The sequence below is a fragment of the Corvus cornix genome, chromosome 1, assembly GCF_000738735.6.
Source record: "Corvus cornix cornix isolate S_Up_H32 chromosome 1, ASM73873v5, whole genome shotgun sequence".
Taxonomy (NCBI): domain Eukaryota; kingdom Metazoa; phylum Chordata; class Aves; order Passeriformes; family Corvidae; genus Corvus; species Corvus cornix.
The window spans coordinates 29060075-29084159 of record NC_046332.1 but is presented as its reverse complement, the minus strand read 5'-3'; the positions used below and the strand labels follow the sequence as shown (position 1 = coordinate 29084159).

General features: G+C 44.9%; 1 protein-coding gene and 2 gene segments (V, D, J or C); all 3 read left to right on the top strand.

The window, feature by feature from the left end:
• LOC109144781 (trypsin-like) overlaps positions 1–18068 on the top strand; it is a 60434-nt gene extending 42366 nt beyond the window's left edge. Inside the window, exons 1-7 of one of the 6 annotated variants that reach the window (XM_039561029.1) lie at positions 1626–9548; positions 10176–10390; positions 10939–14939; positions 15627–15795; positions 16407–16660; positions 17291–17427; positions 17813–18068. In XM_039561029.1, the coding sequence (XP_039416963.1) occupies positions 14900–14939; positions 15627–15795; positions 16407–16660; positions 17291–17427; positions 17813–17962 (750 nt within the window). In that variant the 5' untranslated portion in view covers positions 1626–9548; positions 10176–10390; positions 10939–14899 and the 3' untranslated portion in view covers positions 17963–18068. Of the gene's footprint in view, positions 1–1625; positions 10391–10938; positions 14940–15626; positions 15796–16406; positions 16661–17290; positions 17428–17812 lie in introns of those variants that run through there. The other 5 variants (XM_039561016.1, XM_039561038.1, XM_039561036.1 and 2 more) reach the window with 5 other exon arrangements.
• Positions 18069–20472: 2404 nt separating this feature from the next.
• On the top strand, positions 20473–21666 carry LOC120410839. The segment is given in 2 exon segments: positions 20473–20701; positions 21117–21666. Coding segments are annotated over 2 exon segments (561 nt in total).
• Positions 21667–21772: 106 nt separating this feature from the next.
• Positions 21773–24082, top strand: LOC120410302. The segment is given in 2 exon segments: positions 21773–23328; positions 23781–24082. Coding segments are annotated over 2 exon segments (345 nt in total).
• Positions 24083–24085: the final 3 nt, after the last annotated feature.

The following is a 24085-nucleotide window of genomic DNA, read 5'->3' as shown; positions in this document are numbered from 1 at the left end:
TCAACGGGAAATTTACTAGATGCCCCGCAACTTTTTTCTCATCCTGGATTAAAGATGACTTTCATCCAGGAAATCATGGACTTTGTCTCTTTTAACCCTTTTGTAGTTCTGTTTCTTAAACTCTTCACATGTGTTAATCGAAGCCACTGCTTAACAAAGAAATAAATTTAGAAATCCCGTAACTCTTTATGTTTTGGTTTGGAGCTTTTTGGTTGGTTGGGGGTTTTTTTGGTGGGTTTTTTTGTTTTTGTTTTTTTGGTGGTTTTTTATTTTTGTTTTTGGGTGGGGTGGGTTTTTTTTGTTGTTCTTCATAGTTAAAATCCATTGCTGCTGGTCACTACTGGTTGCAAATCTTGTGCCTTGACAGTGCCAATTTTTGTTTCCTGAGACACAATGCCTCTGACAGTTCCCCAGAAGAGCTGCAGCTGTGCACAGTTACATACCTGTGAGCAGGTATGTGAGTATGTAAGCACATTGGCTCTGAAGACCATGATCTCTTTTTGTAAACAGGGATATTGTCTTTGTAATCTTTTCATGCTTTAAAAATAATGAAACATGGAAAGAAATTCTGCATTCGCTATCAAAGTTTGTGTTCTGCACTGGCATTAACATCAGCTTGACCAGACTGCTTACCTGAACTAAGAACAGTATATTCAGCCAACGGGAGAGACTCAATAATGCCATCTGCCTGACTGCCTGATCCTCTTGCCAGAGATGTCTGACTGAGAGACATTATAGGATGTTTTATTGCAGTCTAGTTTTCCAAATTAAAGTGAGAATTGTTATTATTATTAGTAGTACTTTTTTTTTAATTGGTGTGAGTTTGTGAAAAAACACCTCCCATAACTGGGGAAATCTGTGGAAACTTCACATTTCAGGCCTGAAAAAGATACCAGTCATACATGAGCTCTGAAGAACTGAGCCAACATACATTGGGCTTAGATTTTGCTACTATTTGGTCCAAGTCAGCTTCTCTTCTATGTTTGTCCAGGGGAAGCCAATTTCTCCTCTTGCAGCTGAAATCAGTGGCATCAAAAGAATGATTCTTAAGTAACATCAGTGACAGGATAAATGTAAACATTATTTGATGTTCCTTTCCAAGGTCTTTAGCCCTGTTTTAGTTGTTCTTGTCAGTCAGACAATTCAGAAGGTACACAGAGCACATGTGTGAAATGACTGTAAGATTTAATGGCTTTCAGAGAGCTTACTGAGCAAAAGCCCAAACAAAGATTTTATTGGCTTCTTGAACTCATTCCTCTCTGGGGCTAGGTTGCAGCAAAAGTTTTTAATGGCTCAAGAGCATAATTCAGTACATATGAATAATTTCATAAGTTTCAGGTTTCTGTGAATTCTCTGAATGAGTCCATCTTGTTTAAAATCTCAGTAAGTCATTGAGTCAGCAAGTGAAGATCAAAGACCTTATTCTGAGAAATGCAGTAAAAAAAAACTAGCAGAAAACTGGGAAAAGAAAAAGGAAAGCTGTTTTAAAAAAGTATTTGTATATATTCAGTAGGAACATATAAAGAGTGGTCATAGAACGAACTGACCACTGACAAAAGCTTGATAACATGCAGTAGTTACAGTAAAGGACTCTGATTACTCGGCCAATTTCTGTTCTCAGTTTTACAAGTGTAGAATGCATGCTATGAATGCATGACATTGCAAACTACCTAACAAAATCATGCTCTCCCTATGAATACTAATAAAAAGCTATGGTGCTAAATTCCACCAAAAAATCAGTGGCCATGCAATTTGCCATGCATTTTATTGGGAGAAATTGGGAGCAAAATAAGTTGCTCTAAAATAAAGGTTTTGTAGCAAGACAAAATTTTCTTAATCAGATAGTTGTGTGTTAGGTCCTCTCTTGCCATGTCTCTGGATCAGAAGGCTTTTGCAGTCTTGGGACTAAGAGTTTCTGTGATCAGGCTCAGTCCTACGTTAACGTGTATAAATGGCTTTGGGAACAGATTTTGTTTCATGTCTTGCCAAGAGTACGGGCAAGCCAAGATAATTTTTCACCACTTGTATCCAGGTGTGCAGGAAGCCCACAGGAGTTTCTGTTCCAGTAAAACACCATCCTACTCAGAGAGCATCCAGAATCATTCACATGATTCAAATTTTGTTTTGTTTACAGTTACAAAGAGATCTATTTTAGCATCCAGGAATGGGGAAATAAGAAGGGTAACAGAATGTAAAGGGAACACTCCAAAGACAAGCACACCCAAAATATTACCACATTCTTTGTCAACTGCAATAAAGTGTCATAGCAGTGCCCTTCAGTATTCCCTGAAGCTGCAGTACACTGCTCAGTAAAATATTTAATAATTATCATACTTAGTTTTAAAAAGGCTAGAATAACATCAAGTGAAAGCCCAAACAGTGAGAGCAACTCAAATAGGAAAGAGCTCTGAAATCACAGGATATGATCCAGAGAGTATTTTTATTCCAAAGGCATTAGTGTGTTGCTCAAACTGATTAAAGTATCATCTTCCTGCCACTGACTTCCTATAAACCGCAAATAACAGAAGTTCTGCCTGATGTGTTGGGTTACAATACCATATAAACCCAATTATAGAACCTTGAAATCAATACAGAGCTGTACAGAATTGTGCTGTCCAATAAGAATGATATTTCCAAGTCCCATAAGCACTAGCTCTTAATACAGCAATAGAGAGAGATAGGAATAATAAATACCCTTGAGCTTGATTCCACTGTTAACTGACTTGCACTTGCAGAGTTGCAAATGAAAGTTTTCTCTCCTTCACAAACTGCTTGTGTCAAAGCATTGTCTTTCCATATCTTCTTCATCTGACTTCTAAGAGTGTTACCTACAGCTTACCTGCACAGAACATACACTGGCTCTAAATAGTAGCCTTGCAACTAAGGATGCATGCTGGGGTGATACAGCTTTTATACCTTAAAATTACTCCTATCCTGAAGACTGAAATTGCACTGAATTAAAACTGTGGTCTTATGTAAGAAAATATGCTGTCCTTTGGAGGACAGGGGAAAATGTCAAAAACTGTGTCAATCTTTTTTCAGTGAAATTCATAGCAGTACTAGCAGTAGTCTGTGTCTGTAAGGCTGTGTATCAACCAGACTTTGTGACTGGGATACTCGCCTTATGTGGGGTGCAGATCATGAGAAGCATTCCAGAGGGGAAGGATTTACTTTTCACTAAGTTCAGTAGATGCAGAGGAGCTCTAGTCCCTTAATCAATTAGGTCTAATGAATAACCTTCACTGTGCTCCTGTTGAGCAAGTCATGGAGCTTGAAATAATCTCATAAACAGACTCCAGGGTCTGAAATTGTGTGGACTAGGATAAATACAACCTGAATAGGATTGTGTAAAACATTTGGTCTGTGACACAGCTGTTGAAACCATTATCGTTTAGCAATTACATCACCATAAAGCTGTCAACTGCTCAGTGTTTACTGGTAGCCTTCCAGATTCTGGAAGCCCGTGCCAAATACTCATCTTGCTCCTTTTTCCTCCGCAACTAAAAGACCTTTGTGTTGAGAGACTGTTTTTATGCAGTTGTTCAGGAGTGAACTGCCCAAAGAGACTTTTTGAAGAGACAGTGAAAAAAATAGGGAAGAGCAAGGATCAGAATGGTTGAGCTAGGATTTTCATATCTATTCCCACAGAATCTTTCCTTCAAGCCCATCCTGGTTTCCTACACACTGACTTGAGGAAATAGTGAGATGAATTCTTCACAGCTCTGTTCTCTGTGGGAAAACACTTTCAACTGTTTTTATTTTCCTCAGGCATTCTGACAAGATTAAAGAGGAAAAAAGTGCAGAAGAGAAACAGAGAGGTGAAGGAAGAGACTGCTGCTTAGTGAATTAATGGTGGCCCACAGGATAATTCCTCTTCCTGCTTAGAATTCGTTTAGCTTTAATGGTTGTTAAGTGGGATTTGTATAATAGGTTGTGTCTTTCAAAGCAATTCATTTACACAAGCTTAGACATTTCAGAAGGAACCATTACAGACTTAGCTGTCTCTTCTGTTTAGCTGTTTCAAGAGAAAGTAAGCAGAAAATCAGCAATAGGATTTGAAGGGGACCTATGACTTGAAGTAGTCTGGGCTGGGATATGTATAGGTTCCAAAATTTGAGGATAGCTTGTATGTCTACAGGGTCAAGGATAGATGAAGTCTTTACTTTGCAGTGCTTGATGTCATTTTTTATAGGACTAATGGAGACAGAAATTACAGTCTTGCAGCTAAAATTGTGCATAAAACCTCTCCTAGTTGACTTTAAAGTCAGTAAATGGACTATATATTTCTGGTAGTTTCAGTAGGTAATATAACTATTCCTATGAGACTAGGACTAGGATTTGCTTCTTCCAACTTATTAAGAGTGCTAGGAGAGCAGGACCTCAATCATAAACCTATACAGTTTAATGGAACAATTTTATTGTTTTTAATGTGTCTTACTTCAGTGCACTGCAGGCAGCATTACAGTAATTTCCAAAGGGAACATTGGAATGTAGTGCAGATACAAAGAGTCAATTTATTTGGTACAGAAAAACATATCTTCCTCTTTCCTGGGTGTGTGAGAGTCAATTTAGAAATTATCACTTATTTATGCAAATATCTCAAAAATTAAAAGAATATTTAAGATTCTTTGGCTTTAAGATTCCATTTATGGAATCACAGCAAATATCTTGAGGTTGGAAGGAATCTCTGAAGATTGTCTAGGCTGACCTCTGCTCTTGAATCAGTCAGCTAGAGCAGCTTGCTCAGTGTTCAGTCAGGTTTGGAACATCTCCAAAGATACTCAGTATCTGAAGATACTCAAGAACTATACAACATAGCTGGGCAACCTGTTCCTGTGTTTGACTACCCTTACAGTAAAAAATGAGGGGGATTATGTTTAAACAGAATTTTCTGGAATTGATTTTATGCCTCTTACACAACTGAGAATAGGCTGATGTTGTTTTCTTTATTCAGACATTCATACCCATCAACAAGGTTCTTCCTGAACCTTTGTTTTTAAGGCTAAACAATCCCAGATCTCTCAGCCTCTCCTCATATGAAAGGTGCTCCAGTCCCTTCATGATCTTAGTGGCCCTTTGCTGGACTTACTCCAGCATGTCCATATAATTCTTGTGCTGGGGAGTCCTGAACCGAATACATATCCCAGATATGATCTTGCTGGTGTGTAATACAGGTAATAATTTCCTTGACCTGGGAACACTTTTCTTAGTGCAGTCAGAAATGCCTTTGGACTTATTTGCTGCAAGGGCATGTTGCTGACTCATCTTCAACCTTTGCTTTATGACTCCTACGTCCCTTTTTTTTCTTTTGCAAAGCTGCTTTCCAGCTTTGGTACATGAGGTTATTCTTTCCCATGTACAGGATGTTCTATTTATCTCAACAGGTGTATCAATCAGTCCTCTCAGTTTTATATCATCTGCAAAATTGCTGAGGGTGCACTCTGTCCAACTGCCCAACTCATTATTGAAAATGTTAGCTTGTGCTGCACAACAGATGGGTGGCATCATTCATCATTTTCAGCCATTGCTGTGAAGAATGATAGATAACAATAGCAAAGGTTTTCCACAGAAAAGAGTATTTTAGCAAATCTGTTGTCTATTTTACTGGCAAACGTGTCTTGTGCAGTGACAGAATTCTCTTGCGAACAGTCTTATTTATAAGAGGATGTTCCTTTCAGAAAAAACAAACAAACAAACAAGCAAACCCAAAAACCCACGAACAAAACCTGGTGGGTGCAGGACAAAGAAACTGTGGTGAAGAACTGACTTTGCAGAAAACTAGGACTCAGCAACAACTCTTCCAGGCACTGATGTCCTATGCCTACTTATGTATTTACATCAAAAAGGTATGAAAAATAACTAATTGCTTGCTCAAAATGAACCTCTCTGCAAGAGCTTCATTGCATAAGATCTCCCAGACAAGACAGGACCCTTGCTGGGGAAGCCTGGCTGACTCCAGACTCTGTGATATTGGTAATCTTTAAAGTGAGACTTCTATTCTTGATTAGCCTCACTTCTGAGAGAATTTTCTTGAGTGTCATACTAGTAACATATCACATAATATATAGTAAGTAGAAAGCAATTGTCTGAGTTTTAATTCATAGTCCTTAGAAAGTTAATAAAACATTTTGAGGGGGAAAGGAAATAGTGAAAAGGCCTCACAAAACCAGAATTGTTTTCTGGATTTATTAAAAGTTTAGGAAATTTGTCCTGCTGGAAGTCTTCCTAACCTCTCTGCAGATTTACACACTATAATAAATTATCAGCTGCATCTGAAGAGTCCTCTCTATCTCTACAACTGTAAAATGACATGTTATAGCTTTGCTGGAACTGAGACACCAATGTTAAGTGCAAGGTCCACAAAACCCTTGAAGTTTCACCTTTAAATTGTATTGAAACCCAGAACATTTCAATACCACATTAATTTGCTGGTCTAAAGCAAGACAACTGGCTAACGAGGAGGGATCAGTCACAGGCATAAGAAGAGGCTGTGTGAGCACCATGACAACTAAAGTGCCAAGCTAGTGACCCAGAGATATGGTGGGGGATGAAAAGGGGTGGGGACTTTAAGGTCCATTCTAATCCCTTAATATTCTATGATTATGTGATTCTATAATGCTATGATTCTATGTTGTGTTTCAGTGGAATTGATCTAGTCCTTGATTTCAGTGAGGAACCATATTTCCAGGCCATCATTTTTTGAAAGCTCTAGTTTTCACTTGCCCTAAGTGAGCTGGTGGCTTACCTACACTTTCCTTCAGAGATAGATGTACCCCTGAAGCATCTGCAGGGAAAATGCACATGTGCTCCTCCCATTCAGACGCTGGTGCATCCAACAGGATGTATTTTTAAATAAATGCAATATGTTTCAAGGAAATCTCCTGGACATGGTGCTTGATGTACATTTCATGGAATGATTTCGTTTTGTGTGTGAGCAAGAGTAATAACAGGCTCAAGTAAAGTTTTTGACTCTTATCGTGTTGACTAATGAAAATGATTGCACAAGTACCAAAGAATTGTGACTTGGACCTGCCCATTCTCTCATGCATTCCAAACACCAATGTTATTGGTCAACAAGCACACACTACAGAAAGAATCTAGTATGCTAAGATGCCACAATTATTATTTTTAGATAAAAAACTTAACTCTGTTCCAGGGCACCGGCACTCTACAATGACTTAAATTTCTGGGGAAAATGCAAAATTATTCTTATCCTGCTTCCTAGGCTAGGAAAAATAGTTAAATTTCTTTTGCACCATGTAAAACTAGTGAAAAAATTATCTGGTCTTCAATAATTAAGGGCAAGATGGATCATAGACTATTTGTCATTGCTAGGTCAATAGTACATGTACTGCGTCATTAGCAAAAAGCTTTTTTATCCATTTTCTGCTTGACCTGTGTTACTGACTTTGATGACTAACCCCTTCTGCTCCTTTTGGAGAGCTGACTATTGTAAAGGGCTGAATAAAGTCCAGTTTTGTTCACACCTTCCCCTCCATGCAAAAGTAGTGTTATATACCTGAGAATTTCCAGCAAATGGCCAACGAGTTGATTAGTGTCCAAGATGATTAGGTGGTACATGACATACAAGAAAAAAACAAGAGACCTGTTTTTATTTGACTTGGAGAGAAGAAAGCTAAGGGCAGGTAGCGCCAGAGGAGGTATAATTCCAACCTTTCACTAGCAAAAAAGGCAGGTGTAGGGAAATGGAGACATAATGACAAGATGGAATGGTTATGAGTTGCAGAAATAAAAGGAAAAGAATTTGCCCTTGAGGGTCCTACTGTGTTAGAACAGAAGGTGCCCAGAAAGACTGTAGAATCTCCCTCCTTGGAGGTTTCCAATTCTCTACTGGGAAGTCCCTAAGGACCTCTTCTAGGTTATAAACTGGTGTTGCTTTAAGTTGGAGGTTGGACCACAGACCCCCACCCCCTGGATCTTCCTTCAGGCAAAAAGTACTCAGTGGTTCTATGAAATAATCTCTTGATTGTCAAGAGCACAAAGTATATAGACACACTGGATACGGAACTTCAGTACTACTTTTTGCTATAAAGATCCCACTGTATTTCTTTCATGCTGGGTAAAAAGTGAAAATAACTAATGTAAAGTGTCCCTGTCTTAAGATCTCCAGAATGTATAGCTAAGACACAGAAAAAAGGCAGGAACACAAACAGATAGAAGGGTGATGTTATTTACTCAAGGATCAGTGGAATAGTACAAGATTACTGTCAGAAGCAGAGTTAGGACCTATACCACTGGGCAATATACTAGGGAAAAAACCGATTTTCTTTATGCTGTTAAAATGCTACACTCTCATAATTATACTGAAAAATACAAGTTTTCCAATGGAGTAATTTGCCAATGACCTGATACAGAAATTCCTATACAGTCATTAACAACTATAGTTACAATTATTGGGCTTGCCAATAACATTTTCATTAGGATGTCTTGGAAATGTGGAAGAAGGGAAGGAGAAAATGGTGGAAGAGGTGGCAGAAGCAAGGAGTGGCAGCAGGCAGCAGAAGAAGGCCATGGAGGAGCAGAAGGAGGAGGCAATGGAGAAGGTGACAAAAGAAGTTGCAAAGGGCTGCAGCAGAAGCAAAGAAGGAGGAGGTGACAAAGGAAGTGATGTAAGAAAGGAGGCCGAAGAAGGTGGTGGAAGAGAAGAAGATGATGGATGAGATGACAGAGTAGGTGATGGAAGAAGCTGGAAGAAAAAAGGTGATGAATTAAGGAAGGTGGAGGGAGTGGAAGGTGGCAAAGGCCAAAGGTGGAGGAATACAGAGGCTAAAGAATGAAAGTCATGGAAGGGTGTGGTGGTGAAATGCAGTGGTAAAGGCAGTGAGACAGAAGGCAGCTTTGGCATATGGAGGCAGTGGCTGATTAATTCAGCAGTGGAAGGTGGCAGCAGTGGGAGGTGGCAGAAGGCAGCAACAGGAGGCAGTGATGGAATGTGACAGCAGACTGCATTGACAGGAGGTGGTGGCAGCAGAAAGCAGTGGAAGAAGACAGCAGAGACAGGCGGTGCACGAAGGCAGCAGTGGTGGAAGGAAAAATGGTGGTGGAAGAAGACAGAACAAGGTGGAGGTGGCAGAAGGAAGGCATTTGCGTTGGAAGGTGGCTGTGGCAGATGAAGGCAACAGAAGCAGGCAGAAAAATAGAAGGAGGAGGCAATGGAGGAGGGAACAAAAAAAGGCAGAGGAAGAAAGCCACAGAATAAAGGAGGAGGAAATGGAGGAGGCAAAGAAAAAGTGTTGGAAGAAGAGAAGGAGAAGGCTACAGACAAGGCAATTAAGGAAGGTGGCAGAAGACATTGGAAGAAGAGAAAAAAGAGGCTATGGAAGAAGACAGTGAAGGAAGGGTAGGAGGAGGCTGTGGAAGTAAATAAGGAAGAAAGAACTGAGGAGGCAATGGAAGACAATGGTGATGAAGGCAATGGAAGGAGAAGCAAGAGACAACAGAGGAGGTGAAGGAAAAAGGTGACAGAAGAAGTGAAGGAGGCAGCAATGGAGGTGGTGGAAAAGGCAGTGAAGGAAGAGAGGGCAGAGGTAAGAGAATGCAGCAGAAGTGTGTGATGAAAAAAGAAAAGGAGGCAATAGAAGAAGGTGCTAGAATTAGGAAAGAAGGAAGTGATGAAGAATGTGATGAAGTAAGTGATGGAAGAAGATACCAGAAAAAGCTGGTGGAAGAAAAGGAGGACATGATGGTGCAGGTGACAGAAGAAGATGGCAGAGGAAAAGAAGGCAGAGGGAATGGAGAAGGTGGTGGGATAAGATGTCAGAAGGCGGCAGCAAAAAAAGAGAAGGAAGACTTGATGGAAAAAGGTGTTGGAAGAAGAGCAGGGGGCAATGGAAGAAGGCAGCATGAGGAGAAGGCCACAGAAGAAAGCACAGGATGAAAGTGGTAGAAGAAGGTGATATAAAAAGAAAAGGAGGAGGACACAGAAGAGGTAGAATAGAATGAGGCGGTGGAAGAAGGTGGCAGCAGAAAGGAAGGAGGAGGCAATGAAAGAAAATGTTGGAAGATTAGGAGAAGATGGAGGAGATGGAGGAGGTGTCTGTCCTTATTTTGGCTGGGATAGAGTTAATTTTCTTCTTAGTAGCTGGTGCAGCACTATGTTTTTAATATGAGAATAATATTGATAACACACTGATGTTTTGGTTGTTTTTATGTAGCACTTACTCCAAGTCAAGGACTTTTCAGCTTTCCGTGCTCTACCAGCAAGGAGGTGAACAAGAAGCTGTGGGGGAACATAGCTGGGACAACAGACGCTAACTGGCTAACAGAATATTCCACACCACAGAACGTCATCCTTAGAATATAAACTGGGAGGAGTTGGACAGGGGACTAGTCCCTGCCCAGGGACAGGCTGAGCATCGCTCAGCAGGTGGTAAGCAATTGCACTTCGTTTTTCTTGCATTTTCTTTTTCTACCATTATTATACTTTGTTTTAAGTATTAAACTGTTCTTATCTTAACCCACAAAGGTTTTTTACTATTTTTTCTGATTCTTCTCCCCATCCAGCTGGAGGAGAGGAAGTGAGGGGAGTCAGCGAGCGGCTGCATTGTACCTAGTTGCTAGCTGGGGTTAAAGCATAATGATCCTTTTGTGGTGCCAATGTGGGGCACGAAGGGTTGAGATAACTACAGATCTGACCAGAGTGTGATGAAACAAAATAATTTTTGCATATTTTCAAAAAGAAGAAAAGCATTCATTTTTATCAGCTTACATGATAGAATTACTGTTCTTGAAATTAATCTGATCCGTGTGCTCAGCATCACCGTCACCTCTGTGTTTCGAGAGCCATCTATTGGGAACTATTAATAATTACACCTTTTTCCTTCCTTCCTTCCTTCCTTCCTTCCTTCCTTCCTGCCTTCCTGCCTTCCTGCCTTCCTCCCTCCCTCCCTCCCTCCCTTCCTCCCTTCTGCATTTTAGGCTCCTATCTGGAACTGCTTGCAGAGGTTCTAGAAAACCCTCTTGCAGAAAGCACTAAGGGAGACTCAGGGTTGAAAGGTAGACTTTTGGAGTCAGGGATACAGAGGATCTGAGGTCTGTATATTCCAGCTGCAAAAGGGATGCTGGCAGTAGAAGAATAGGGAGAAATTACAGTGGAATAAGGTGGCAAAAGAAGGGAAAGGAAGATGGAAGCAGTAGAAGACAAGAAGGGGATGAAGAACAGAGTGGAATATGGTAGCAGAAGAACATGTCAGAAGGTGGTGTTGGAAGAACAGGAAGAGGAGGAGGAACAGGGCTGTGGATGGTGTGAAGTAGAAGATGACAGAGGAAGGGACAGAGGGAGGCAGCAAAAGAAGGCAGTGTAAGAAGAAAAAGAGGAGGTGACCAAAGAAGCTGGCAAAAGAATATGGCAGAAGAATAGAAGGCAGCAATGGAAAAGTTGACAGAGGTGAAGAGTTGACCGTGGTGAAGAAAAGCAACATAACTAGAGAAGGAAGACACAACAGAGAAGACAACGGAAGAAGGCAGCAGAATTAAAAAAAGATAAGTCAGTGGAAGTGGCAGTGGATGAAGACGGCAGAAGAAGAAAAGGAGGATGAGGTAACTTAAGGAAACTACAGCAGGTTGTGGCAGAAAACAGTAGTGGAAGAAGACAAGGAACTCTCCTTGGGGAATGTTTTTAACCATCCCAAAGCCTCTCCCTTCCCTCTGACTCTGCCCTTCCCTCTTCTACTTCCCCAGTTCCTTCTCCACCAAAACTGGAGACTGTATCTTAGTTGCCACAGCCTTGCTTGGCCACACTCCTTTCTGGATGCCTGGGTTCTGTGCTGCAGAAAAGGAAGCAAGAAGAGGGCAGGAAAAAATTATACCAAGGCAACTGGACAATTTCCAGAACATGGGGAAATTTTGCTCAAAGGCTGGAGAAGAAAATGTGCATCACCATCCGTTGCTCTCTGGATCAGATTTAAATAATGATGTAAGCAATACAGAAACCAGCTTTAGAGGAAGGAAGATATAAGCATCTCTGTCTAAGTATCCTTTGTGAGAGACAGAGAGAAGTTGTGTGGAAAGCAGTGTTCTGAGTAGTCTTTATGTTGCCCAGGAAAGACAGATATTTTACTCCCCCAGCAAACCATTTAGAACTCAGAATCATTTAGGGCAAGTGTTCCCATTATTTGAGTTCTATCCCCACTTCCATCTCTGCTTGAACAAGAACAGCCCAGCAGCACTGTCAGATAAACCCACCTTCTAACACACATCTCTGTCAGGTCAGACCTGACCTGTGCCCTCCCATCCTACTCAAGGGGCTGAGGTGCTCCCAGGAGACCTTCTATGTTCCAGCAAATGAAGGCATGAGTTTGGGTAACTCTCCAAACTTATGCAGGACTTAAGCAACCCTGACTGTCCTTCTCTGGGCCATGGGTGACACACTGGCAGAAGGGAGAGAGTCCAGAGAGATCCGTAATAATCTTTGGTGCCTTGCTGGCCTGTAGTAACAGGGAACATTCCAACACCAGGCCATTCCTCAGGATGAGGGAGATTGGAGTGGGCGTCCTTCAACCTCATAGCCCTCCAAGGATTTTTCTTCCATAAATGTGTCCCTTCTCTTTTTTAGGCCATGTAAATGTTTTGCATCCATAAAAACCTGTGGGAAGGACTTCACAGCTTTCCTAAAATAGAGGAAGTGTCCCTTCCTTGTTTTGAACCAGCCATCCCTGGCAAGTTTTGCACGCTACTCCCTAACAGACAAAAAGCAATCCATCCTTCCCCAGGCTCCCAGGCCACTCATAATTTTATAAATCCCTGTCATGTCCTACATCCTCTTTCTCTATGGGACACAAAGAATCCATGTCTCTGGCAAGGACAGAGATAGAAGAAAAGCATTGTAGCCATATGTGAAAGAGAAATACAGGCATAGAGAACAAGGCAAGAGGCTGTGACAGCAGTTTTGTTCAGGTGCAGAGAGCTGGAGGATAAGAAGCTTTGGAGTATGTACCAGCTTGTCCCAGAAAGGAGACAACAGTTGGGAAGAGAGAATCAATGGACGCTCCACCAGCAAGTTCTGTGAGGTATAAAAGGACTACCCTCAGAAACTCCTCCTGATTTATGCTCCTAGGAAGTTTTATCTCTGTCAGCCCATGGTCTTACCAGGTTTCTCTTTCCCAGGATCTCGCATCAGTCTGGACAAATGTATTTCCTTTATCTGAGTCCTGTAATGATACAGCTGACTGAAATAGGAACATGGAGTTCTAGAAATACCAGCTGCCATTGCTTGTCCATTGATAAAACCTAACACAACTGCCCTTCAGTCACCAGCCCTCCCCTACCCTGTGCCCCTGGAGCCACCAGCTTTCTACTGCAGCATCAATACATGATATGAGAAACTCTTTGCAATAATAGGTGTACATCCTTGAGTGTATTCTTTGAAAGACCCTGCTAAAAACGTTACAACAGGTCTATGGAATGTTCAGCAGCACATCTGATGACAGCCTTTGTCTATGAAAATGGCATGTTTTGGACAAAGAAATTTCAAACTAAACACTATTGTAAACTGGAAACTTTTCTTGCTCTGCTTAGTTATGACAGGATTGGACAGCTTTGGGTTTTTTTGACACTCTTAGTCCTATTATGGACATTTTCCTTTGCCACAGGAAGCTTCTAATCCTTCTTTCTGTCACAAGATAAAACATGCTTGTAAGAAAGTGGTGCACTGATGCCAGTTTAGAGGCCAACAGAATTCATGCACCCCCTTGGAAGAGTCACTGGCCTTGGACTTGTACTTTATCATGAAGAAAAAAATGCATCTGGACACTGACAAACTTGTGTATCAATCCTCCAGGCCTGCAAAAAAATTAATCAAGAAATGGAGTAGGAAGAGTATTCCTATTTAGTCTCTCAAGCTATTCCAGCGTCTCCAAACAAACGGCTTCTCTTTACTGTCTCTGGAGAGAATCCTGTGTCTTTCAGGAGCTAACATGATGAAGTTGGCAGCTGCTTGGAAAATGAAAATGATTATTCAGCAAAGCATTAAGCTTTAGTAAACTTTGCATCATGACAGAAATCCCCACTCCTGCAGAGAGGGATTTCAGAAGATCTCACCATTTGTGTTTGCAGGATTATTGCTCCTCTACATTACATTCATAAACATCAGCATTATACTGAAGTTCTTGTGTGGCAAAAATTAGTCTCTGTAGAACATTCCAAAGATGAATAAAAACATGGTTTGGTACTTAGGCAGATCTTTTCATACAGGCTAGGAGAGAGAAATTAGGAAAGGGAGATGCTGAGCATTGCCATATTGGAATTATTTAACTTGGGAAGCAATGGGGGGCACAGGATAGTTTTTCTATCCTCCCTTTTGAAATTACAATGCAGGAATTTGATTTAGGAAAACACTGTGTTGCATACGATAAAAACACACATTAGTCAAGAAAAGGAATTTGCTGAAATAAACTTAACAAAGTTAACCACTGGCTTTGCTGGCTTTTTTATTTTTTCCAATAAATTCATTGTTCTTTCTGTCTCCTACCTACAATATTCAGCTTCTGGTAAAAATATGCATTTTTTAGAAAGACACCATCAGCACAGAGGAATCTGAAAGAGGTTTGAGAGTTCTTCTCAACAGGTGCTGCGTATAAGAATCAGACAGACAAACAACTACACATCTTCCAAAGCCAAAATGTATTTTTAGATTGAAGGCCACCCTCTAGAATAATTTAAAATAGCTCTCTATCTTAGCAGAGGTTTATGATTAACAGGTATGTTATTTGTGCGTTCTACCAATGCCTGTTAATGCCCACATTTGGATCTTCAAATTTTCCACTGTGTACTTTTTGTCTGGAGAAAACCTTGGACTAGAGATAAGGCCATTACCAAAAACGTATTTCTAGCAGCTCCCACTTCCAGTTGGCCTGCCTGGGCTTGAGGTTGAATCAAGACCATGAAGTGCCTGCTGCTTCTCGCCTTTATTGGGGTGGCTGGTGAGTATATTTTTTATTTCTATTTCTGTAATTTAATAGGACGCTGATTTTCTAAGCAAAATTGCAAGGTGGCCTATTGTGGGAAAGCCAAGTCCAGTTTCGACTTGCAGAAGTTTGAAGGTGGAGGCCTGCAACTTCTGTCTTCTGTCTGTTCATAATGCCTTGTGCCACAACCTGGGGAATGAACGCCTTCATAGAGGTTCCTGACCCAGCTATAGAGATGTGGCCATAGCTACAGAAAAAGGCTGCCTCCCTCTTCAGGGCTAAGGAGTGCACAGGGATTTGTTCTGGCCCAGGAAGTCCTAAAGCAGCTGCAAAATGTTGGACGCTGGGTGGGTGCTCCAAGAAAATGTCACTGCACATTTGGTTTGACTTTTTCCCGCAGTCCACTCTTGACTGTTTCTGCAAACGGGGTCCTGGGAAAGACACACCTGTGATCTGGTCCAACATAAGAACATTTCTATGTCCTTATGTTCCCTCAGGGAGTAGCCAGCAGGGCTTTAGTTGCAGATATGAGAGGCACCAGTGTAAGTCTGATCCCCTTCTTTTCTGAGGCTGCAGCAAATGAATGTGCCTTAGACTTGCCCACCACTGCTGCCCTGAGTGTCCATAGAAGGGGAGCCTACAATGAGGGGCACCAGATTACCTTAGGCCAGCTGTTGACACATGGCACTTCTTATCTCGCAGTTGCCTTCCCCACCTTTGCTGAAGATGATGATGACAAGATTGTGGGAGGCTACACCTGTGCAGAGAACTCTGTGCCCTATCAGGTGTCCCTGAATTCTGGATATCACTTCTGTGGAGGCTCCCTCATCAGCAGCCAGTGGGTCGTGTCAGCTGCTCACTGCTACAAATCGTGAGTGGAAAAAATGACATCCTTCTATAACCTACTTCTGTCTTCCAGTTCACTTCTAGCAGGAATTCTGAGCTATGAGATAGAAATATGTAAGTGCCTCCATTCTGACCGGACACAGCCAAGGGATGGGTGGATCGTTCAGGAAGCTGGGCCGAGGCATCCTGAGGGCTTTTCCACTTCTGCAAATGTTTCTGTGACTGCAGAGCACTGTCTGAAATAACAAGGGGATAATCAAGCAACAAGTGCTGAGCTCTTATCAAGTGATTTCTTATCAATTGCATGAATCTTGCTAAAGCATTCTCCCTGGAGAACAGGAAAAGGAGTGAGGTCAGGCTAGAGCAGTTTGATTTGTTGCAGAACATTTGTATGAAGCGCTGCTATGTATTTAACTGCTGTCATGTAGTTGCAAACCTGGAGAAATTCACCACTCCTACTGGGAGTGGGTTAAGGTCTCAGTGGGGATCCCCAGGGCTCCCTGCAGGACAAGAAAGATCACCTGCCCCAGAGAGCTTCTGTGGCAGTGATGTTGGAGCAAGTGCACTCAGTGACAGGGAGGTTCCTCTCAACCTGCCAGTAGCAGTAAAGTACGTGCTGTGCCTTCTCTTTTCCAGTCGCATCCAAGTGCAGCTCGGGAAACACAACCTGGCTCTCACAGAATCCACACAGCAGTTTATCAACTCTGCTAAAGTCATCCGCAACCCTGGCTACAGTGCCTACACCCTGGACAATGACATCATGCTCATCAAGCTGGCCACCCCAGCCCAGCTCACCAAAGCTGTCCAGACAATTCCTCTGCCAACCAGCTGCGTGGCCACTGGCACCACCTGCCTGATCTCTGGCTGGGGCAACACTCTCAGCAGTGGCAGTGAGTACTCTGGGGGAATGTACAGCCCCCTGGGGGCCCGGGACAGTCTCCAAGACCTCACCATTAACCCCCAACAGGACAGGCTAAAACAGAGAGAAGTGCTGTGGCACGGGTTTCTTTGAGCGATGGGTCAGTGTAGGGTCAGCATAGTGGATTCAGCTCATGTCAACAGAGTTGTCAGTTCTCTGAGAATAAGGGTGAAGTCCGAGACTGTAGATCTAGAATTCCTACTAGAGAGCTCCGTTCTCTTACACCAATGGTCAGAGATGTGCATGGCGAGTGGTGTCTATTCCACTGATGACATCTAGACCTGCACCAGAGGAGAAGATGGTTTTCCTGAGGCTCTGGTTTCTTCCAGGGCATTTGGCACAGGAGTGGCCCCACTGTAGTAAATTGATGGAATTCCAGGTACCCAAAAAGTTGAGGTGGCTGCAGTGTAGAGTGGTGGGTCCTTGGGTAGAATTTGTTGCATCTCTACAGAAGGAACCCATGCTGTGCTTACTGTTGAGAGGAAGCAGGATGGCTGCAAGAACAGAATGTGTCCAGCATTTGCTTTTCTGCTAAGATCTTCTCTGAGCTCTGAAAGGGACTCAGCAATGCCATCAGCCATCTCTCCCTATTTCCTTGTAGTTAACTACCCGGACACCTTGCAGTGCCTGAAGGCTCCGGTCCTCTCCGCCACCGACTGCTCTGATTCCTACCCTGGGCAAATTACCAAGAACATGATGTGTGTAGGATTCCTGGAGGGAGGAAAAGACTCCTGCCAGGTAAATCATCTGCCTCTCCCATTCATTTCTCTCCTGCCTTTTCCCAGCTGAAGAGGCCTTAACGTTACAGAGTTCAGCTATACTCACTGCACTGGCACACCTGAGTTTTTGAATGACAGCTGAGGCTTCAGGCGCACGTATCCTGAATGTTTGCCAAGTACCACAAAAACTGGCAGCTGACTCATCCTTAGCTGTGGTGCCCTTGGAGCTAAAGTCAGGCACGGTAGCATCAGGTGGAGAGGGGGAATCAGAAAGGGCCGTTGTAGAACTTCTGTGCAGAGTAAGCCTGACAGGGCTTCCTCCAAAGTCAGTGATCTCAGGGATCTCTGGCTCGTTGCTCAGGCTGATGCCATTTGCTGAATATCCCTATCCTTTGTGTGCACAGGGAGATTCCGGCGGTCCCGTGGTCTGCAATGGAGAGCTCCAGGGCATTGTTTCCTGGGGTATCGGATGTGCCCAGAGGGGCTATCCTGGAGTTTACACCAAGGTTTGCAACTACGTCTCCTGGATCCAGTCCACCATAGCTGCCAACTGAGACACTCCTTTGGTGTGACCTGTATTTTCTCATCATCATTTCTGCTCTTTTGGGTCTGGACAAGCAAAAATTATGAAAAACTAATAAAGACTTTCAGGCACCCCTACTCTGTGCACTGTTTCTTTGGGAACTTCAATGGGCTGTGATATGGAGCACAGAGGCAGTGAATGCCACTCAGGAGAAAGTATTTAATATTTGTAGTCATGTAGAAGTGGAAGGATCTTGGAAAACTTTACAGACTCATTTTTAGAAGTCTATCAGTCAGCTATTTTAAGTTGTTTTTGGAACCTTTCATTTATGTCAGATCCTCCACATTTCTCACTTCAAAAAGGCCAATTCAGGATTCTGCCTCCGCCTTGTGTAGCTCTCCAGCACCTTCAGTGTGAACAATGATGCTTACTGTAAGAAACAAGGGCTGCCCTGACTTGCTTATTCCTCTTTATCTCCAGCACAAAACAGAGTGCAAGGGCCCAGGGGAATCTGATGCTCACGGAAATTTTCATAATCCATCAAGAACAGAAGCTGGACATTCCTTACTGGAGTGTGAGGCACAGGCTTGGTCAGAGGTGCTGCAGCTCAGCCCATAGCTGTGGGGACAGGGAGGTGCTGTCTGCTGCTCAAGTTGTTGTGGTTTAAGCCCAGTCAGCCACTCGGTGTCACAGACACTCACTCACCACCCCCTTCTCCTGCTGGGATGGGAGAAAGGGTAAAACTTATGGGTTGAGATACAAACAGAGCAAGAATAGGAGTAAATAAAAAGGGAAAGAGAGAGAAATAAAACTCATCAAAATCCACGCACAATACTGTCACTCACCACCCACTGACACGGGGCCCAGCCTGTCCCTGAGCTGTGATAGGCAGCCCCTGGCCAGCTCCCCTCAGTTTCCATCGTGAGCATCATGTTGCATGGGAGGAAATATCCTTTTGGCCAGTTTGGGTCAGCTGTCCTGGAAATGCTCCCTTCCAGCTGCTTGTGCACCTGCTCTCTGGCAGAGCATGAGACACTGCAAGGTCCTCGATTTGGGGAAAGCAGTGCTTAACTACAGCTAAAACTCTGTTATCAACATTATTCTCATGGTGAATTCAGACCACAGCACTGTAACACAGACTCCACCGGCTGATCGTGTCTCCTGTTTAGCACCTGCATCGGGTTTTCCTCAGGACTTCCATTGAATTTCTCCTTCAGAGGAACACTGAGTTGGCTGACACCCCACTACCCTGATCCTTCCCAGAGTTCTGGGGCAGAAGTTCCAGCAGGGATCCTTGCCGATTTCCACTTACTTCTCCTTGCCTATTGTCAGGCAGAGCTCCAGGCACAGGAAGGAGAAGGATGAGCGAAATGTGATGCCAGAAGACCTCTGTAGAATGGCCGGTCAATCGGTCCCTGTGTTCCTGTCACCCTTCCCACTGTCCCAGATGTTGATCCCTGTGCTCATTGCGTTCCCCAGCTATCCTATGCAGAGGTTGTCCCACGCAGGAGAGGCCACGTGGATGTTCTTCAGAGCAGAAACACCTGAGGGCGCAGTGGAGAGGATGCAGTGGCCTGGGTCACCTCAGCCTGGGAGCAGAGCAGCAGAGAGGTGTCACTGGCAGAGCACGAGTGAATGAACTTGCACTGTGCAGCTCCTTTCTAGACCCCAGTGCTCCCACTGGCTGAATCCCAGCGGCAGCCTCCACACCCCGCTGGAGGACAAGCTCAGTCGTGCCAGGAAAGCAAATCTCCTTGGACAGGTCACTTCACAGGGCAGAGGGGGCAATGACACTGATGCTCTCAGTGGCCTGGATTTGCCAAATGCAGTGTGTTCCTGAAGCCAAACCTCTGGAAGCCCTTGTGCCACAGGCAGCACCAGTCTGCCACAGCCTGGGCTCCCCAGCTAGGCCCCAGGTGCCAGGGAGAAGCCATCTCTGGGGGAACTCTGCCTATTTCCAGTCAGCAAGGAGAGGCCACTCTGATACCGATCCTGAGCACCCTGTCACCCACTCGGCTGTCCCTGTGGGCCACACTCGATCCTTTCTCTCTTCCCATGCCAGGGCATTGACTGTCCCTCGGCTCTTCACAGGTATTTACCTCCCTCTCCTACGGCTCTCACAGCAACGCCCATGAGAGCCAGCCCAAGTCCGAGTGCTTGGGCTGCTGTGGTGTCTTTGGGTTCCTGCCTCTCTCTCACTGATGTTATTTGCTGTGCCCACAGTGCTGCATAGAGAAAAAGAGCCATCACACAGCTGGGTGCAAAGTGGGGTGGCCAGGCAGGAACTGAACCAGCCACGTCTCGGGAAGACAGGGAAAGCGCATGGGAAAATTCAAGGGAGCCCTATGTGGCCTTTATCCCTCATTCCTCCATCTCCCAAGGACTTCAGAAGCAGGAGGGCAGCGGCCAGCCTTCCTCGGCCTTGCACGCACTCAGCCTCCCATGCAACCTCAGCACAGTTCTGCCCATACAACCCCTCCCTCCCTTCCCTCCCCACCCACCCACCCACGCCCTGCCTGCCCCTTCCACCTGCTGCATCTCTGCAGGGTTTCTGCTTTCCTGCCACAGTTTGGGTCATTCCCCAGGGTTCCCAGCCAGCCAATGCCTGCTCGCATTTCTTGGCCGGCCCCACCCCAAGGTGTCTCACCCTCACTCACTGCTCCCTCTTCACATATCTTTGGGCAGCTGCAAGGGGCAGGTTGCTGAGAGGGTAGGGGCTTTTCCCCCATGGTTCCCTGCTGTTTCTTTGTGGCCATGCTGGCCTCTCTGGGTAAGTGAACTCAACTCAGCCCTAAGCACATCCATCCATCCATCCCACTGCTGCTCTCCCAGCTGTGCAGCCAGTTGCTGGCAGTGCTTCATTCTGCAGAGCTTCCTGTGCTGAGGATAAGCAAAGAATGTGGTGGGCAGGAATCCCTGAATCTTCTGCAATGGCTGTCTATTTGTCTTTCTTTGTGCAGCCCATAGATTATTCCTGGTTTTGGACACAAACTGCCCAGGAATGCATCTTGCCTACTGAAGAGAGATTGGAAATTCACTTGCTGATCTGGAGATCTGTCCCATGCCTTGAACTGCTCCCTTGCCTGCCCTATTTCATCTCACCCTTGCCCTCCCAACCCACGGTGCCTAGTTAAAAATGTTCCCATTTTTTCCTTCTCCTCACTGCTCCTTCTTTTCCTTTCCAGTGTTAGCCCTGGAACAGTCTCCAGACATGGTGATAAAAGAAGGCCAGTCCGTGAAAGTGGAATGTTCCAAGAAGAAATCCACCAGCACAGCTATGTACTGGTTCATGCTGCCTTCAGAGAAGAATTCCAGTCTGACCCTACTGGCTTCTGCAATACAAGGCAGTAATGCAGCTGTGGAGAAGGAGTTTGAGAACCATTTCAAGAGCAGCAATATAAAAGGAGACAGTATCACCCTCTCAATAGACCATGCCTTTCTCAATGACTCTGGCACATATTTCTGTGCTGAGAGTGAACACAGTGGTGAGGCTGCTGAGGGAGCTGCGCACAAACTTCTCCCTGCACAAACAGGACCTGCTTTCCACCTCATGGGTGCTGCAGGAGGCAGGGTGATCTCTTCTCACTCATTAGCTCCTCTGCTTCCCAGCCTTCCCTTTTTCCTCTTCTCACATGCTGAGAGTTTATTTGTCCTGCCTTCTCTCCTTCCCACTCCATGCCTCCCTTTTTGTTACTCTTGGTAATTCTTGCTTGCAATACACTTAACTTCTGCCAACCCTTCTTCTCCTCTCTGCCTCCCTTTCCTTCCCCACCTTGTTCTTTCTGTCTTCAATCTGCACTCCACTGCCTTCCTCTTACTTAACTCCAGTCAAGCCTGCTCATGATTCTCACTGCCAAACAGAAAGAATGCTTGTGTGGGAAGTTCTTGGTGCACCTGCAGATAAAGGCAAGGCCAGGCAGGTGCTGAAGTAGCCAGTAGTGTGTGGGAGCTGCCCACATGCTCCTCTGTTACAACGACTTGTCTGTGGTTGTTCTGTGGCCAAGGAGTATTTACAGCAGAGCCAAAGCCTGTGCTTACTCAGGTTAAGTGTTATGTGGATCAGTAATACCTCCTTCTACAGTGGCCTCTGGGGCAGGATCCACCTGCCTTCCACCCCATGATCCACGGACAGCTTATCTTTACCAAATACATGATAACAATTAGAGGTTATGTTAGCAAGAACTGCAGCTAATAGAGATTTCCAACAGGTTACAGTGTTCCATTAATCAGAGACTCAGATGGAGGGCTAGAGAGTCTCCTCATCGAGTTCATTGATGCCACCAAGCTGGGAGGAGTGGCTGATACTCCAGAGGGCTGTGCAGCCCTTCAGAGGGACCTCGAAAGCTTGGCGAGATGGGCAGAGAGGAACCTTCACCGCTGGGCACACAGCACAGCACGGATGGGCTGGGTCTCTGTCAGACCTCTGTACCCAAACTCAGTGCACACAAACTACGAGTGTCTCTTCCTGCCTACACTGATTTCCCACTGCCTTGGGCTGCTGAACGAGGCCGTGTGCAGAGAAGAACACATTCTTTTCTCCAGCTTAGTCCACTTGTGTCCTGTTGCTCTTTTGCAGAGTGCTGCCACAAAGAGACAAGGAGAGTATCAGTTCTTCCCTGGCATGGAGAAGGGCAGTCTATAGCAGCATATCCTGTGGGGCACTCTCCTTCTCTTCAGAAATCTCTCTGAGGTGCAGCCTCTGAAGGGGCAGTCCCAGTGCAGAGCCACAACCAGCCTTTTGCCTCCTTGAGACCCCCCCTTTGGGGCTGGAGGTGTTACAGAAGTATTCTCTGTCTTGCTACAGGAGACACCAGGTTGACAGGTCAGGAGCTTTTCCCATACCTGGACAACATGTCAGCTCTGCCTGGGACGAGCGGGGATTCCACCTGGCAGCTTGCAGGGCTGGAAATCTGTGAGTGTGAGGGTGGCTGCAGAGGACACAAACAGCAGGACACAGACACGAACACGCATTCCTGGGATCTCCTTCCCTTCCCATCCTTTTCTGCCATTCTGTGCATTCCTGTGCACACGCTCAGGCTGCCACACAGCCCCATCATGCTCCGTGAGAGCACTGAACTCTCCCACCTACTGAACTCCCACCTGCTCGTGCACACCCACGCTCACAGCCAGCAGGAAGCCAGAGGAGCAGAGCACATGCACCTCATGGCTGCCTGCAGGTGTCATTCCCCACCGCTCCCGGACAGCCAACTGCCTTGTCACATTTCAGATTCCCTCTCCCTCCCCTGCCCACCCACTGAGAGACGCATCTCTTCCTCTCCTCCTCTCCTCTTTGCACATCTCCGTGTCTGTGCTGTCACCAGGCCCAGGTTGCTGGAAGGAGGTGGCCTTTCTCTATGGATTTCCCCCGGTTCCTTGTGGCCATCCTGCTGCCTGTGGGTAAGTGGGCTTCCCTTCCCCTTCAACAGCTGCACTGGAGCTGCTGCTGCCTCCTCAGCTGTGCCCCCAGTGCCCCTTCCCCAAGGCGTCCAGGGGGAGGATGGGCAATGAACCAAGGGAGCTTTTCCACCACCTATTGAATCAGGATTTTCCACCACCTATTGAATCAGGATTGAACTTGCACAGCTACAGATTTCTTTTTCCTGTCCCATTTCAATACTTCACCTGAAAGTACCAAAGTCATTCTTTCTCAAAGCAGATTTCCCGTTGTATTTAAAACTGGTTTGTTTGGGGCTTTTTCATCCCACGTGTCTTTTTTGCAGAAACAGGGCACTGTCCCATAGCTTTCTGGTATCCTGGTGGCATTCCATCCCATGACACACTTCAAGGATGTGTATTTTTGTCCTCTTCAATGTATTTCACTTCCCACATTTCTTCTTCTGTCATTACAGGCTGGGCCCTTCAGCAATCACCAGATACAGTTGTCCGGGAGGGAGACCCTGTGACTCTGGAATGTTCTGCATCAGGGAAAGATTACCTATACATGTACTGGTACAAGTTGCCCATGGAGAAGGATGCCAGCATGCAGTTGGTTGTGTATTCAGTGGAAGGTGGCAAAGCAGATATTGAGAAGGAATTCAGAAATCGCTTCCAGAGTAATGGGACTCGGAACAACCGTTTATCTGTGAAGATAGATCATGCCCTTCTCAATGACTCGGGCACATATTTCTGTGCTGAACAAGATCCACAGTGACTC